Raw genomic sequence first — 16724 nt, forward strand, 5'->3', positions numbered from 1 at the left:
TAGTAATAAACGTACCTTTAATAACAGTATTCTATTCTATTCCATCCCAGAGCAGGAGGTCGTGGGCCACATCATCTGGCTCCGCAGGCCACTGGTTGGGCACCCCTGGACTAGATCCTTGTAAACCTATTGCACCTCCAGAGGAAAGGATTGGTGGATAAAGATAGCTACTCTTTTAGTTTTAGTAGATGTAGAGGTATACAAAGATTGATTAAATGCTTTGTGGAAAAATAGGTGATTATCTTTCATGAAATGTGTTTCATGTAGAAGTATTATTTTGGCATTTAATTTCTTGTAATGTAAAAAAGCTTTTTTTCCTTTTATTTGGGGAATTAAACCCTTGAACATTATGTGATATAACTGTAATGGTCATGATGTTTTTTTGTATTTTGGGGGTTCATCAGGAAGTAAAAGTATGAGATAAGTGGGAAAGGAAGAAGCATATGGATGCCTGCTTCACTTTGAGGCTACTCAGGTCAACCAGGTGTAAAAGGAATTGGTCATCAATGCATTTCTCTCCATTAAAAAGAACATATGCAAAACAATAGAATTGTACCATAACTACTTTTGCTTGTAAAAACATATGTTGTTCTAATAACATATATTAAGAAAATTATAAATGTGCACTGAAAAAGGTGTATGGGGTTGGGAGAACGATGGTTCTTCAATCAATCATGAATACTTATGAGACCAGGAGGTCTCAAACACAGTCTAAGATCATGTGAACCAAAAAATATAAAAATAAAAAAGACAAAAAAGAACTGTCTGAAAAAATATGTATAAACATATCTAAACCAGTTGGAACATATCCAATTTAATTGAAAATGAATAAAGACTGTGTGAGGGTGAATCATGTCGGCACGTGGGCGGATAGCCACACAAATAAACTAAAACATCGTTAACTGTGCTCTTATATATTATATCTTAAACTAAACAGTGAATAGTATAACTATTGTAACAGTGCTAAACGTCGAGTACTAAGTTAGGATATTAGATATCAGTAGAGTGCAACACCTCTACTTGAATCCATATTAATTTTGGTTATCTTTAACCACGAATATTAATACATTAGAGCAAGATGTGCATAATGATTGTGATTAAAATAAAAAATAAAATATAGATTATAATTGAGTTGTAAATGTAAATATGTAAATATAAAACTCCACCGATGTCTGTTGTAGGGATGGGCCAACGGTTCGGCCGGAGCATAAGTTCGAACTTATTGTTGTTCGGTCTTTTGGGAAAAATCAGAACTTTTGCCCCCCCCCCCCCGAACCGACCACAATGCATTGCGGCACTGAACAGTGCATTGCAAGCCCTGATTGGCTGAAGCCTTGAAAGCTTCAGCCAATCAGGGCACAGAGCACTGTCAGAGTCATGATTGGACACTGTCATTATGACTTTATCCAATCATGACTCATTCCCGCCCCACAGTATAAAAGTATTCTTTCAATGGCAGCCATTTTCAGTGTGATTTTGGCGTGGAGAGAGATAGAACAGGGCTCTGTTCAGTGCTATTAGTTAGTTAGTGTGCTATACTGTGCTATTTTGATTCAATTGTCAATAGTGTAGAACAATAGTGTAGAACATTAGTTTAGTGTCAGTCTAGGGATAGTGTGAGTGTAGTGAGGACCATCATTCAGCTTTGCATAGTGTGCAGCTAGAGTAGGGACAGCTCAGATAGTTTCACTGTAGTGTAGTGAGACCGTGTCATTTATACATACAATAGTGTAGAGTAGGGACAGCTCACATAGTGTAAGAGTAGTGTAGCCCAGGATTGTATATGCACAGATGCATGTAGCATGTCATGTTGTATAACAATTTTGGTTTTGCACCATTGTGTATGGATTTTTATATTTTTCTTTTTACAAGAGTTTATATTATAATTGTCATGATTCACACCACATGTTTACATTCAATAAAATCTTTTAAACATAACAATGCATATTATTTATGATTATTGAATTTTTGCTTGCCTAAAAACACCATCGGGGGAACTCTCCCATATCGTATATATCGGGGTGAGCAGCACCATTTACTCTCAATATGTGTCTTTTCCTTTTCAAGTGTAGTGTAGTGAGATCATGTCAGTAATCTTGACATTAGTGTATAGCTAGAGTAGGGACCGTTCAGATAGCGTCAGTGTATTGACGGTTGAACACTGTGGATTTGATTGAGTTACTGCTATTATAACGCCATTTACTTCTGTGTGCGTTACTGACAGTTTAACGCCATATTGTTTTGTGTGCGTTACTGACAGTTTAACGCCATATAGTTTTTGCGTGCGTTACTACCAGTTTAAGCCGGCAATCAGGGCGAATCGTTTAATGTGAGGCTGCTGTTTACAAGGGGCTTTGTTACCATGGAGGTTTGTCATTGTTTTTTTCCCACCACTATTATGTTATTTCTCTAAATACATGAGTTAGGCTGATATTCCTATATTACATGTCTTGTAGGTTACCCATAAGGATACTTACTATTGATCCTCTAACATTGGACTTAAAGCGCTATCTATCCCATGGACATATAGGACTCTATGGATTGCAATGCAGATGTCCTGCAAACCTGTAAGTGTGCCCCCTTCATATGGGGGTGCTATAGGAAAGGGGGGCTCTGCCCCCCAAATTCCATGCCAGACCCTTATCTGAGCATGCAGTCCCAGGAAGGGGGGGGGGGGACTCGACATCGAGGGGTGCTTTGGGGCTGTGTCAAATTCCAACCAGCTATTCTTCACACAGAATCCAAATTGGTCGATCATTTTTTGACCACTCCAAACATTTGGAATTCATTAAAAATCAAATATATGAAACAAAATTAAATGACTTTCAACAAAATGTGTTACTATTTCATTGCAGTGTGGGTTCTTTGTTTTCAATGACCACGTATATGGAACTGACTGAAAGGCAATAGATACAATCATTTCTAAGGAAATATATATTGACTTCTGAATTAGTTTGGCAAGTATTACTACTCTCCCTCCCCTTACTTACTATTTTTTTTCCTACTTTTTTGGAACAATTCCAACAACATAACTTGCTATATGGGGTGTCCAAGCAAATAGCTGTTACCATTGAATACCCAGAATATCTGATATACCATTGGATGGGATATTTTTTTAAATTCTATGGGTAAGATTATCTCCCTATGACTCCTTCCTGTTACAAGACAGTGAGACCTGTTTCCTTTTCCAACAATCCCTGAATGTGTCCTGACGAAGCTTAACGGGAAAACTCGTTGACGCACAGGGGCTCACCCTCTATCATATATTTTATATATGTGCTTTTTAAATTTGAATGTTCTTTTTGTACCATGTACTGTATTTAATAAATATTATTCACATAAGTTGATATATTCTCCACTGCTCATTGTGCCCTTAAAGTCCGACCTTGGGTTATTTTTGCCCTTTCCTTTTTTATTATTATACAAAACTTTCATATGTATGTGGCCATAGGAGTGTTTTCCCTCAAGCCCGGAGGACCACTGAGCTTGAGGGGAAAACGTCAATGGAAATCACGGAGGAGGACAGGGGAATGTACGTCCGAGGATGGGACCCTAGAGCGTCCCCCCCCCCCGCGCCCGTACCCCTTCCAATGCACCAGGTACTGTATGCTTCCACTGAACCTACGGGAGACAACAATGGACTGTACTTCATATTCCGCATGGTTCTCAACCTGTATAGGGGAGGATGTGGCACCGAGGTGGTAAAACGGTTGCAAACCAAAGGTTTCAATAAGGAGATATGAAACACATTAGAGATACGCATACTGGAAGGAAGGTCCAAAGCATAAGCCACTGGGTTTATCCTGCGAAGGATACGGAAAGGCCCAATAAACTGAGGTCGGAGGTGCGAGATGACAGCCAGACTCTGTCCCCGACCTGGTAGGAGAGTGCAGGCGTTTGCGGTCAGCGTGGAGTCTGTACCTCTCGTTAGCCTGTCGCAAAGCCTTCTGGACTTGTACCCAAGTGGAATGAAGACCACAGAGATGTTCCTCTAATGCAGAAATACTCCGAGGAACAAATGAGTCAGGCAATATGGAAGGTTGGAAACCATAGTTCGCCATAAACGGGGACAAAACGGGAAGCAGAATTCAGAGCGCTATTGTGAGCCAACTCCACCCAAGGTAAGAGGTCTGACCAGTTGTTGTGATGGTCAGAAATATAGCCACACAGGAATTGCTTCAAGGACTGATTGGCTCGTTCTGCAGCCCCATTACACTGTGGGTGATACGCAGAGGAGAAGGCAAGCTGAATTCCCAACTGTGCACAAAAGGCTCTCCAGAACCGGGACACAAACGGACTTTCCCTGTCAGAGACAATGACCTTGGGTAGACCATGTAAGCAAAAGATCTCCCGAGCAAAAATGGAAGCCAGTTTCTTAGACGTAGGAAACTTATTAAGTGGAATACAGTGAGACATTTTCGAGAACCGGTTTACCACCATAAGGATAACTGTGTTGCACTAGGAGTTGGGTAACTCCACAATGAAATCCATAGACAGGTGGGTCCAGGGCCTCTCTCCATTGGGTATGGGTTGTAGGAGGCCCATTAGAAGGTGTCGTGGAGTCTTACTCTGAGCACACACAGAACAGGCAGCTATGAAGGCGGTTACATCAGCGCGTAGACTATGCCACCAGAATTGTTGGGAAATGGCCCAAAAGAGTTGATTCTTCCCAGGGTGGGGATGTTCAGCATGTTCAAAAACTATAGTTAACTTACTTAGCGGTCGTGAGAAACTATAGTTAGTTTAGTTAGTGGTCAGGGGGTAAAAAAACATAAATCAACTGCAGTACAACCAGTTTTCCCATACATTGCTTTAAAATGTAGACAGTTCCTGCTGAAACTGCCAAATTTCGAACAGCCTATGGCAGGCTTTGGTTGCAGTGGTAAATGGCACCTGAGATAGATTAAACCGTTATCAATATTTTCATAGTTTTCTTGTGGAGGAAAAAGAACTGCAACCAACACACTTGAGTAATAATATGCTTGCTCTAACTCAAAGCAACCAATTACCTAAGGCCTAAACACACTGTTCTGCTGTTTTATGGCAATGTGTTTGTTAAGGCATGTATTGCTGCAACACAGGTTACATGCATTAGTGTGTTGTGGTGCCATTGGTACTGAATGCAACACAGCTTCAACACATGTGTTGCAGTGTGTCACCGTGCACAATGCACTACCCATGCATTGTGAGGTGCTGCATTGCTTAAGATCGTGCATATCTGTTATTTTTGTTGTGTTTGACATTTTACAGTTTTGTCAGCCTGTTTGAACTGGTTGCCTTAATGCAAGACACATGCAACAAGTAAAAAAAAATAAAAAAACATAATATAAAGCACATGAATTAGGGTAACATAAAATGATTACTTTTGAACATTATTGCTTAAAGGGCTTTCACTGTAGATCGTGATGATCAAGTTTAAGTACAGAATTTATATATACTGAAGTATATTTAAAGAAGCTTACTTTGTAGAGAAATAATTGTGACATTGATCGCACACACGAGCTGGGTTTTCTCGACAGCCTTCCACGACCATCTTCTTCATTGAGCAGGAACTGCATACCAACCTACCACATCGCCTACAGTGATGTCTGCGATTGAACTACAAGAGAAACAGACAAAATATGACTTTGGCTTTGCTACTAATTCACAATAGTCAAAAACAGTTTGACAAGCTTACAGTGCCTTGAAAAAGTATTCACACCCCTTTGAAATTTTCCACATTTTATCATGTTACAGCCTAAAACATAAATGTATTTTATTGAGATTTGATTTGGGATGTGACAGACCAAAACAAAGTGGCACATAAATGTAGTGGAAGGAAAATAAATGTTTTTCATTTTTTTTTACAAATAAATAAGTGAAAAGTGTGGCATGCATTTGCATTCAGCCCCCTTTACTCGGATACCTCTAACTAAAATATAGTGGAACCAACTGCTTTCAGAAGTCACCCAATTAGTCCACCTGAGTGCAACTTAATCTCAGTATAAATACAGCTGTTCTTTGAAGCCCTAGAATCATGAAGGCCAAGAAACACAGACAGGTCAGGGATAAAGTTGTTAAGAAGTTTAAAGCAGTGTTAGGTTATAAAAAAATCCCAAGCTTTGAACATCTCACGGAGCACTGTTCAATACATCATCCAAAATGGAAAGTGTATGGCACAACTGCAAACCTTCTAAGACATAGCCATTCACCTAAACTGACAGGCCGGGCAAGGAGTGCATTAATCAGGGAAGCAGCCAAGAGGCCCATTTGTAACCCTGGAGGAGCTGCAGAGATCCACAGCCCAGGTGACAGAATCTGTTCACAGGACAACATTAGTTGTATACTCCACAAATCTGACCTTTATGGAAGAGTGGCAAGAAGAAAGCCATTTTTGAAAGAAAGCCATAAGAAGTCCCGTTTGTGAGGAGCCATATGGGGGACACAGCAAACATGAGAGTTAGCAGCCTTACAAATCTGAGCCACAGATATCTGATGCCGAATAGCCCAGGAGGTTCCTACACCAATGAGCTCTCACCCAAAAGGGGGAGCTTTATGTTTCAGACTGTAGGCCTGAATGACCAATTGACAAACCCAATTGGCAATGAAAGCTTCAGAAACTGCCTGCCATTTCTTGGGTCCTTTTGGTAAAAAAAGCACAAAAAAAAAAAAGTCTGATCCTCGGATCTTTGCAGATCTAAACAAATAAACCTCGACTGCCCGGACAATGTCCAAGGAGTGCAGTCGTCTCTCTTCTCCTGAACGGGGCTGAGAGAAAAAAGAAGGCAGAATAATGTCCCGATTTAAATGAAAGGCCGACAGCACTTTTGGTAAAAAGGATGGAACAGGTCGTAACACGACCCTGTCGTGGTGAAAGATTAAATATGGTTTCCTGCATGACAGGGCCGCCCACTCCGACACCCTCCTAGCCAAGGTGATAGCCATCAGGAAGGCTAGCTTGCGTGATAGCAAGTCTAATGGAACTTCCTTGATAGTTTCAAATGATTGTTTCTCCAATACAAACACCAGGTGACACATAGGTGACCTAATGGGGGAAAGCAAGCGAGTTGCCCCTTGCATGAAGGTTTGGATGAATGAATGGGGGGCTAAAGGCCTTTGGAAGAATACTGAGAAGGCACAACTTGATCTCTAATTGTACTCAAAGCCAATTTGATTTCTACAGCTGACTTTAGAAAAGAGAATTCTCCCAATCATGTATTTCCGAGGATGTCATCTTTTGGCTTCACACCAAGCAATACAAGTCTCCCAGACCTTATGATAGATTTTCCTAGTGACAGCTTTTTTAGCATTTACTAGGGTCTATTAACACCCTGGCTTCAATAGCCATGCCGTCAAATTTAGACTGTGAATTGGGTTGGAATATAGGACCTTGAGACAGTAGATCGGGGCACTGTGGAAGCGTCCATAGCCGTCCACTGTTTGTCTCACAATCTCCGGGAACCAGGACATTCTGGGCCAGGCTGGTGCCACCAGAATGACTGGAATTCCCTCTTTCCAAATTCTGCACAACAATGTGGAAGGAGGGGGATCGGAGGGAAAGCATAAATCAGGGAGTATTGGCTCCATGGAATTATCAGAGCATCTGCTCTGATTGTCAGAGGATCCCATGTTCGGGACACAAACTGCTGTAGCTTGTTGTTGAACCTGGATGCCAGTAAGTCGACCTCTGGCCATGCCCAACGTTGGCAAATTTCCTGGAACACCCCTGGGTGTAGGGACCATTCCACAGGCAGAGATAATCTGCCTTCCAGTTCTCTATTCCCAAAATATGTACGGCTGATATAATTGGCACATGTTCCTCTGCCCAGGCTAGTATGTGGTTCACCTCTTTCAGAGCTGAATGACTCCTGGTGTCACGTACCTGAACGGAGTCTGAAGTGATGAGGTCAGCCTCTCTTGTATCTCTGGCCCTGGTCCCGACAGGAGAAACCAAGGGCCCAGAGGGACACAAGTGACTGCAGATGAAGCTCTGGAAGCCTGAAGGTTCAGTAACAGGTGACAGGCAGGTAAACACAGGATATGGGTACCGAAACAGCTGAGATCCGTCAGCACTAGACTGGGAACAGTATGCCCCTTAAATAGGCTGTCTGGCTCCAAGGGAATGCGTGGACGCATCTGCGCACACGCCCGGAGCGTGCTGACAGTCTTACACCTGGTACCGCCTTGGTGATTTATATAGACCACTGCAGTGGCATTGTTGGACTGAACCCTGAAAGGGTAGTCCTGAAGCTACATTGTCCAGGACCGTAGGGCCAGATGTACTGCCCGTAATTCCAGGATGTTGATAGGCAGGATCTGTTTCCTTGAGCTGTGAGCCCCTCTAGGGTCACTCCCAGCCTGAGAGACTGGCATCTGTAGTCAGTACTCTCCAAGTTATCGCAAGGAAGGATCTTCCCTTTCGCAGGTTCTGATCCTGTAACCACCGGTGTGGGCTTAAGCATGCCAAGGAGATAACAATGGATAATCCAGGGCTTTTCCTCTCCTGTTCCAAGCAACAAGATGTCTTGTTGTAGTAGCATTAAATGGAACTGGCTGTAAGACACCACCTCGAATGAGGCTACCATCCTCCCTAGCAAACTCATACAGAGTCGAATAGAGGGTTGTCTGGTGTCCCTTATCTGACGCACATGAGTCTTCAGGGCACATATCCTTGCAGGTGGCAAGAATACTCTTGCCTGGACTGTATCTAGGGTCAGACCTAGATAATTTAGACTGGTCTCAAGTTTGACTTTTCGGTATTTATGATCCAGCCTAAGCTTTCCAAATACTGCACTGTGCATGTTATGCTCTGTTCTAGAGCTTGTAGTGAGTGATTTCTGAGCAGGAGGTTGTCCAGATACCCGAGCACCAGAATCTCTCGGGCCCTTAAAAGACGCAATACTGGTGGTAGGAATTTTGTGAACACGGGCTGTAGCAAGCCCGAAGGGTAGAGCCACAAACTGAAGCATTCCTCTACTGCAAACCGTAGGAACCTCTGATGAGGGTGAAAGATAGGTACATGTAGATATGCGTCCTTTATATCGATGGAGACTAGAAATTCTCTCATCTAAAGTGAAGCTACTACTGAGCGGACAGACTTTATCCGAAAGGACTTTATCAGTAGATACTGGTTCAGGGATCTTAGGTCCAAAATGGGCCTTGTGTTCCCGTTCGGTTTTAAAACCTCAAAAAAGGTTCAAGTAAAACCCTGCACCCCTTCCGGGTACAGGAACCTCTACAATCACTCCTTGATGCACTAAATGATATAGTGCCTGAAGTAATAAGTCTCTTTTTGGAGGATCCAAAGGAATGTTGGATCTTAAAAACCTCTGAGGGGGAACCCCCTGCAACTCCAGCTTGTAACCGCGGGATATAGTTGAGGTGACCCACTCGTCCTGAACTATTGTTCTCCAAATGTCCACAAAGTGCAATAGCCTTCCCTCCACCCAATGGAGTGGGGCGTCTCCTCAAAAGGGGGGCTTGCTGCTGGGTTTGGAAGAATTTTGGACCCAGGGCTTTTTCTGGCCCTGGCCTTGTGGCTCTAGCACTCTGCTGGCGGCGGAACCGCCTTGGTGCTAAGACATTTGAGGAAGCAGTCTCTGAGGTTTTAAACGAGGGACGTTTGGTGCTTTTCTTCACCCGAAGTAGAGAACTCCTCCCTCCAGAAATCTTTTGGATATATAGTTGTCCAAATGATTGTCAGATAAAACGTTCCCCATGAAAGGAGAAACCTGCCAGTAACTTCTTACAAGAAAGCTCAGCTGATCAGTTCTTAAGCCACAAAAGTCTGTGCATATGTACAAACATGAGAGCCAGACGAGAAACCTGCTGAAGGCGTCCTTTAATCCTTTAAGGCGTCAACAGCAAAACACAGCCCTCGAGAAATATCTGCCTTATTTTCAGGGTGATCATCCTCCGGGTTAGGCCTGTCAGGCCGTCCGATCTGATCCTTTACAGGTTGACAGATACAAATGACCGAATAGCTGAACTGGACAAAGAAAAAGAGGCTTTTAATAATGACTCCAATTTCTTATCAACAGGGTGTTTCAAGAACTGTGCATTATCCACGGACAAGTTAAAGGGGTTGTAAAGGTAAAAAAAAAATTCCCTAAATAGCTTCCTTTACCTTGATACAGTCCTCCTTCACTTACCTCACCCTTCGATTTTGCTTTTAAATGTCTTTATTTCTGAGAAATCCTCACTTCCTGTTCTTCTGTCTAACTACACACAGTAATACAAGGCTTTCTCCCTGGTGTGGAGAAAGCCTCTTGAGGGGGAAGGGGGCAAGCAGGAGTGTCAGGACGCCCACTAACACACAGCTCCTTTCTCTATCTGCAAAGTAGAGAGTGTCCTGACACTCCTGCTCGCCCCCTCAAGAGGCTTTTTCCACACCAGGGAGAAAGCCTCGCATTACTGTGAGTAGTTACAGACAGAAGAACAGGAAGTGAGAATTTCTCAGAAGAAATAAGGACATTTAAAAGCAAAATCGAAGGATGAGGTAAGTGAAGGAGGACTGCACTAAGGTAAAGGAAGCTATTTAGGGGGGAAACAAATTACCTTTACAACCCCTTTAAGTTCTTGTTTAAGGAAGAGACTGATGGCATGCTCCATTTCTTAGTGCACTTTTGATCCATGGGATATAAAAGGGAAAACCTCTTAGGAGGAACAAAAATCATGTCAGGATGTTCCCAATCAGCATACACTGCCTCTTGCAACAGGGGGTGTAGGGGGAAAGCCTGTGTGGCCTGAAGAGGTCTTAGGTATACCAAAGAAGACCAGGGAGGCTCAGTGACCTCTGTGAGAAGCAACTTAAAGGCAGAGCGAACCATTTCGGTAAGAGTCAAGATCAAAAGCCTCTGTGATTAAGAGGCAGATGCTGGCTGGAGATCTTCTTGTCCAGATTGCTCAGTAGCAGACTCATCCGCCAGGCCATCCACAGAATCTTGAGCTTTAGGCTCTTCCCCATCTTCATCCCATTCCTGCTCCAGACATGGAGGCTCCAGGGAGGGGGATTTGTCACGCTTCTTGCCACCCTGTGGGATGGTGGCAATCGGCATTATTATCCTGTGCTCTAAGCCGGCTAAGGATGAGGACAGTTCATCCTTGGTGATAAAGGGTGAGGCAGCAGCATTGACTGTAGGCACAACACCAGATAGGCGCAGCGGATTAGATTGCCCGGAAGCTTCCGGCCTTTCAGGGGATAAAACACTAGCTATAAGACTAGGTTCATCAGGAACTACTGACAACATAGGAGTGCCTTCCCTGTAGTGTTAGTCCCGCTCCTCTTTTTTAAGACATTTACTAGCCACAAAAAGGGAATACTTTGGTGTAGTATTTAAAAACATCTCAGAAGGGGGACACTTTAACCACTTAAGTACCCCTTCACGCCGATATACGTTGGCAGAAGGGCACGGCTGGGAACAGGCACGTACCTGTACATTGCTTTTAAGAGCCCAGTCGTGGGGTCGCGACCCGGTCCGAAGCTCTGTGACTTGGCTTAGGGCACACTTAACCCCTATAGCGCCACCTAGTGGTTAACCCCTTCACTGCCATTGTCATTTTCACAGTAATAAGTGCATTTTTATAGCACTTTTCGCTGTGAAAATGACAATGGACCCAAAAATGTGTCAAAAGTGTCCGATGTGTTCGCCATAATGTCGCAGTCACGAAAAAAAAAAAAAACGCTGATCGCCGCCATTACAAGTAAAAAAAATATATATTAATCAAAATGCCATAAAACTATTCCCTATTTTGTAAACGCTATACATTTTGCACAAACCAATCGATAAACGCTTATTGCGATTTTTTTTACCAAAAATAGGTAGAATACGTATCGGCCTAAACTGAGGAAAACTATTTTTTATATATATTTTTGGGGGATATTTATTATAGCAAAAAGTTAAAAATATTGATTTTTTTTCAAAATTGTCGCTCTATTTTTGTTTATAGCGCAAAAAATAAAAACCACAGAGGTGATCAAATACCACCAAAAGAAAGCTCTATTTGTGAAAAAAAAAAAGACGCCAATTTTGTTTGGGAGCCACATCGCATGACCGCGCAATTGTGCCGAATCGCAAAAAAGGGGCAAGGTCCTTAACCTGCATAATGGTCCGGGTCTAATGTGGTTAATAGGGCTCACCAAGGCCCTATGTAACAATCCTGCTAAGCACCTTTAGCCTGCCAAGCAAAACTTGGTGACTCATGTAACCCGGGTAATGAGAAATAAACCGCTGTAGGTGTCTGGTTTAGAGCCTGCAAATGCACATGAGCCATGGCTGCTGAAACACTGAGTATAGTCGCACTTTTGCGAATGCACGTGCGCCATGGCTGCCTGACGACTGGTGAGTATAGCAGCACTCTTGTGAATGCACGTGTGTCATGGCTGCTAAACAAAAACTGGTGAGTATAGCAGCACTCTGAGCTCTGGTTGTCAAACAAATAAACTGTTAAGTCCAGCTGCGCTTTTGCGAATGCACTTGTGCCATGACTGTTGGAGAGACTCTGCTCTCTGTTTTTTTTTTACAAAAATAGACATACAGGGGGCATATTAACCTTGTCCGCATTCATCAATGAAAAAAACGCCTTTAGAACCATTTTGTATCCTTAGTTATGCCTTTTGGTCTCTACAATGCTCCTGCAACTTTCCAACACTTCATCAATGATGCTTTTTAGGATCTATTGGACCAGTTTGTGAGAGCTTAATTGGATGATACTCTCATATTTTCTAATAATCTGGGGGAGCATTGCAAGCATATTTGCTCTTGGAAAGGTTACAGAAGAACTGACTTTATATTAGATTGGAGAAATGTGAGTTTGAACAAACTCAGATGCAGTTCTTGGGATAAATTATTTCAACTAAAGGAGTGAGCATGCTGAGAAGAAGATCAAAGTAGTGGTGGATTGGCCTGAGCCTAGAAATGTTAAGGAAATACAATTTGTTGGATTTTCCAACTTCTACAGAACATTTATAACAAACTTCTCTAAGGTGATAGCACCAATTACACAACTGACAAAGAAAGGGATACCCTTTGGTCACCTGAGTCACAGGCTGCTTTTAGTAAGCTAAAGACTCTTTTCACTTCTGCACCAATATTGGTACATCCTGTTCCTGAAATTCATGTTATAGTGGAAGTGGACGTCTCAGACTCTGCCATGGGAACTATCCTTTCTCAGCGAAAAGGAGAAAAGATGCAGCTTCATCCTTGTGCGTATTTTTCTTAATATTGTTAGCTGGAGGTGGACATGTGAGAGCTAGCGTGATGTGAGAGATCTCCCCTTCCCTACCCACTCCGGAGATGCTAAAGCCAAGCGGGTTACAAGCTCCGCTCTAACCCCCCTGCCTGCTGCCGCTCTTTGCCTCGCTCTCCGCAAACTTCTTCACCCACCGAAGCTAGCAGTGTGAAGGTCGGCCGTACCTGCTGGGCTTGCTGTTTTGCTGCTGCGGGGAGCGTGACGGGTGCCCTTGTCCCTTTGTGTTGCTGCCTGGAGGTTGCGAGGACTCGGGGACCGTGTTCGGGTCGCAGAGCAGAGTCAGGAGGTCGTGATTGGGAGCCGGTGGTCAGCTGACCGGGACCACGTGACTTCCCCAACGAATCCTATACTGCCTGAGTGCTTGTGCGTCCAAGAGCCGGGACCAGAGCCTAAAGCCAGAGGAGCTGGCACAGGCGGAGACCAGGGATCTCTCGGACCTTCCCACATAGACCCCGCACTGCATCCCTCGTCTTGGCATAGGAGGAGGACGTGGACAAGGGCGACAACTAGTGCCCGAGGGCGGCACAGCACACGAAGGACGGTTTTCATAACTGTACAGTACAATCTGCACAATGAGAGGAGAGCCCGACACAAGCAAGCGACGAGTGAGTAATCCAGCACAGTAAATGTAATTGCCTATGGAACTATGCAGTAGCAGCCAGTCAAATTGATTGTGACTGTGAAAAAGGAAGAAGAGAGAGAGTGTATCACATTATGCACTGTTTTTTTTTTTTTGGTCACCCTGCTTGTAACCTGTTTAAAAAAAAAAAACTCCTGCGGTTCTGCGCAGCGGCAGTCAGCAGGGGGATTACAAACATTGGGCGAAGTATTTAAACACCTAATCACTCTCTAAATATTAAAGAACAAAAACAGCACGCAATTAGTCTGTAAAAATCGCATAACAGGCACAAAAAAGAGAGACTTGTACTGCTTGTAATTATTTTCAATTGATATGATTTTTCTCTCCTTTGCTTGAGCGGAATCTTTTTTTTTATTTTCTCTTTGGCTCCATAGTAGGGGAGAATTTACAACTGCCAAGGCCAAAGTGTGGCTTATTCCATAGACCAGAGCATATAGCTGCTGTGTGCGATTTTTTTTTTTTTTCCTACTTGGGTACAGGCCAGTCAGGCTAGTCAGAGGTTGGAGATCAGTCAAAACAAGCGGTCTTTCTTCTTTTGCAAATGTTTACCATGACCAAAAACACACCCCACTTAGAGGGGGCTCCAGTCACAAGATCAGCAAGGGATAAAGATAAAGAGAAAGAGAAAGGTAGTCAGGCAGCTGCAGCCAAATTGGAACGTTTTTTTCACCCCCCAAAATCAGCGAACCATTCCCCTGGCAAGGGGGGAGCATCATCCGCTGCAGTGCAACCCAAGGGCTCATTAGGCTCGTCAACAGAAAGGCGGAGCTTGGGGTCAGCAGCAATTTCTAAATCACCCAACTTAGCCAATGTATCCGGGTCTAAAACCAAAAGCAACAAGGGACCTGGGGGGGAGAGGAGCGAGACCGTAGTGGCCCCAGACGAACTGACTACTCTAGGATCCACTGTAAATATTGGCCCTGAGTTAATCCAGGAGCCCACATTGAAAGACGTTCTAAGTGCCGTCAACGATTGTAAAATATTAATGGCTGGCTTTGATAATAAACTAAAGAGTTTAAAGGATGAACTTATCCTAATACATCAGGATATGAGCAACACTTTGGAAAGGGTGGGTACCTTGGAAGAGCGAACAAGTGCCCTTGAAGATATTTTGTATCCCATCGAGAATAAAGTAAGAGAGTTGCAGGAAAAAGTCCACTTCCAATCGTCTAAGATAGATGAAATGGAAAATAGGCTTAGAAGGAGTAATATCCGTGTGATTGGCCTTCCAGAGCGGTGTGAAGGCACTGACACCATAAAATTTATGGAGGGATGGCTTAAAGAGACTTTTGATAACACCACTTTTTCATCCTTTTTTTCCATCGAAAGAGCGCATAGGGTTCCTTCAAAGCCCCCGCAGCCAGGCGGACGTCCTAGACCTATAATCCTTAAATTTTTTTACTTTGTAGACAAAGTCACCCTGCTCCAAAAAGCGAGAGAGAAGGGGGGATATAAGCTATAATGGCTCTAGAATATCGTTCTACCCGGACTTCTCCCCAGAGCTACAAAAACGAAGATTTGAATATGTGCCAATTAAACGTACCCTACAGCAACACAAAGTGGCATACGCTCTCCTATACCCGGCCCGTCTGCGGGTAACGGCATTGGGCAAGACTTTATTTTTTAATACGCCAGAAGAAGCAACAAAATGGCTGGAGGACAGTCGTAAGGATTTATAAGCTCACCTTCAAGAATGCTAATTTAGGTACTTTCTTTTCCCTTTTGTCCCTTCCTAAATCCCTTCCCTTTTTTCATTTTCTATATACGAGGTTGGACACAATTCAGTCACAAAAATGATACAAATGATGCTGGATAGGCGTCGCCGGCCCAAGAGGCCTTCCCCCCTTTTTTTTGCGGGGCCAGGAAGGTCTTTTTGGACTCTGTGCAAATTTTTATTTATTTTTTTCTCTCTATCCAGCAAACTTAACACACAGCCACAAATGTATTCCTCGATTATCCTGTATTTTTATTTGGGGGTTTAACTATCTGATAGCCCTTGATCGGAGCTTGTCGGATCACCTCAGGGCATAATTTTTCTAATGCACAGGGTAGCTAATTTTTTGTTTTATTGGTTGTAGAGTGAGGTATATACCTGTGTTTTTCACATTAGTAATGGTCAATGATCTGTCCCTTCTGAGATGTGGGGGCATTCTTTATGCTTTGCACATTTTTTCCAGATTTAACATTTTATAGAAACGCACAAGTGAGACACACGGTTGTAAACTTTTTGTAAACTTTTTGTGGGGATTTTATGCTTGGTTATTTTTTGTTTTTGGTTATTTGCTTGTCATGATAAAAAGGTGGTCTAAATTGAGACAAGGGGTAGGCAAGGGGAGACCCCCTGTAGGGGCACAGGGGTAAGGAAGAGATTTTTTTTTTTTTTTTATCTCTCCCCCTTCTTTTTTCTCTAAGAGGGGGGTTAGGGAACTCGGGCTATACCCTATAAACGTCACTGTTATAGTAAGACACCAATAGTAACCAATCAGTAATTAATAATTAAATACTTAGGCACAATTGTATATTCAATATATTCTGCACTAGGTTTGTGGATCCAATGATCCATTTAGAGGAAAGGAAGAGAAAAGAAAGACATTTTTTTTTTTTTTTGGGTATTGTCGGAATTCTTTATAGATGTACCCGCATTGCACACACTATTAACTGATAAATACTAAACGGTTTTACTTCACATATGAAATTCAGGGCAAATTTTTATGCCTTGAACCACTTTAAATTTTGACACGTGAAAGAATTGGATAAGAGAGATATATGTTTATAATGATGGTTTAGGGGTTATTTTTATATGATTTGGTTAGCACATATATTAAGGTAAAGGGGAGACATGGATGCTGGCGGG

At 43.0% G+C, this 16724-nt stretch overlaps 1 protein-coding gene across 2 annotated transcripts in view; it reads right to left on the bottom strand.

Annotated features, from left to right (window-relative positions):
- Positions 1 to 16724, bottom strand: part of ZFYVE26 (zinc finger FYVE-type containing 26) — a 499004-nt gene that overhangs the window by 185395 nt on the left and 296885 nt on the right. For both annotated transcript variants that reach the window (XM_040332529.1, XM_040332530.1), the window contains exon 26: positions 5463 to 5599. In XM_040332529.1, coding sequence (XP_040188463.1) covers positions 5463 to 5599 — 137 coding nt within the window. The remainder of the gene's footprint in view (positions 1 to 5462; positions 5600 to 16724) is intronic.

This window comes from Rana temporaria, chromosome 13 (assembly GCF_905171775.1).
Source record: "Rana temporaria chromosome 13, aRanTem1.1, whole genome shotgun sequence".
In the NCBI taxonomy this organism is placed as follows: Eukaryota; Metazoa; Chordata; class Amphibia; order Anura; family Ranidae; genus Rana; species Rana temporaria.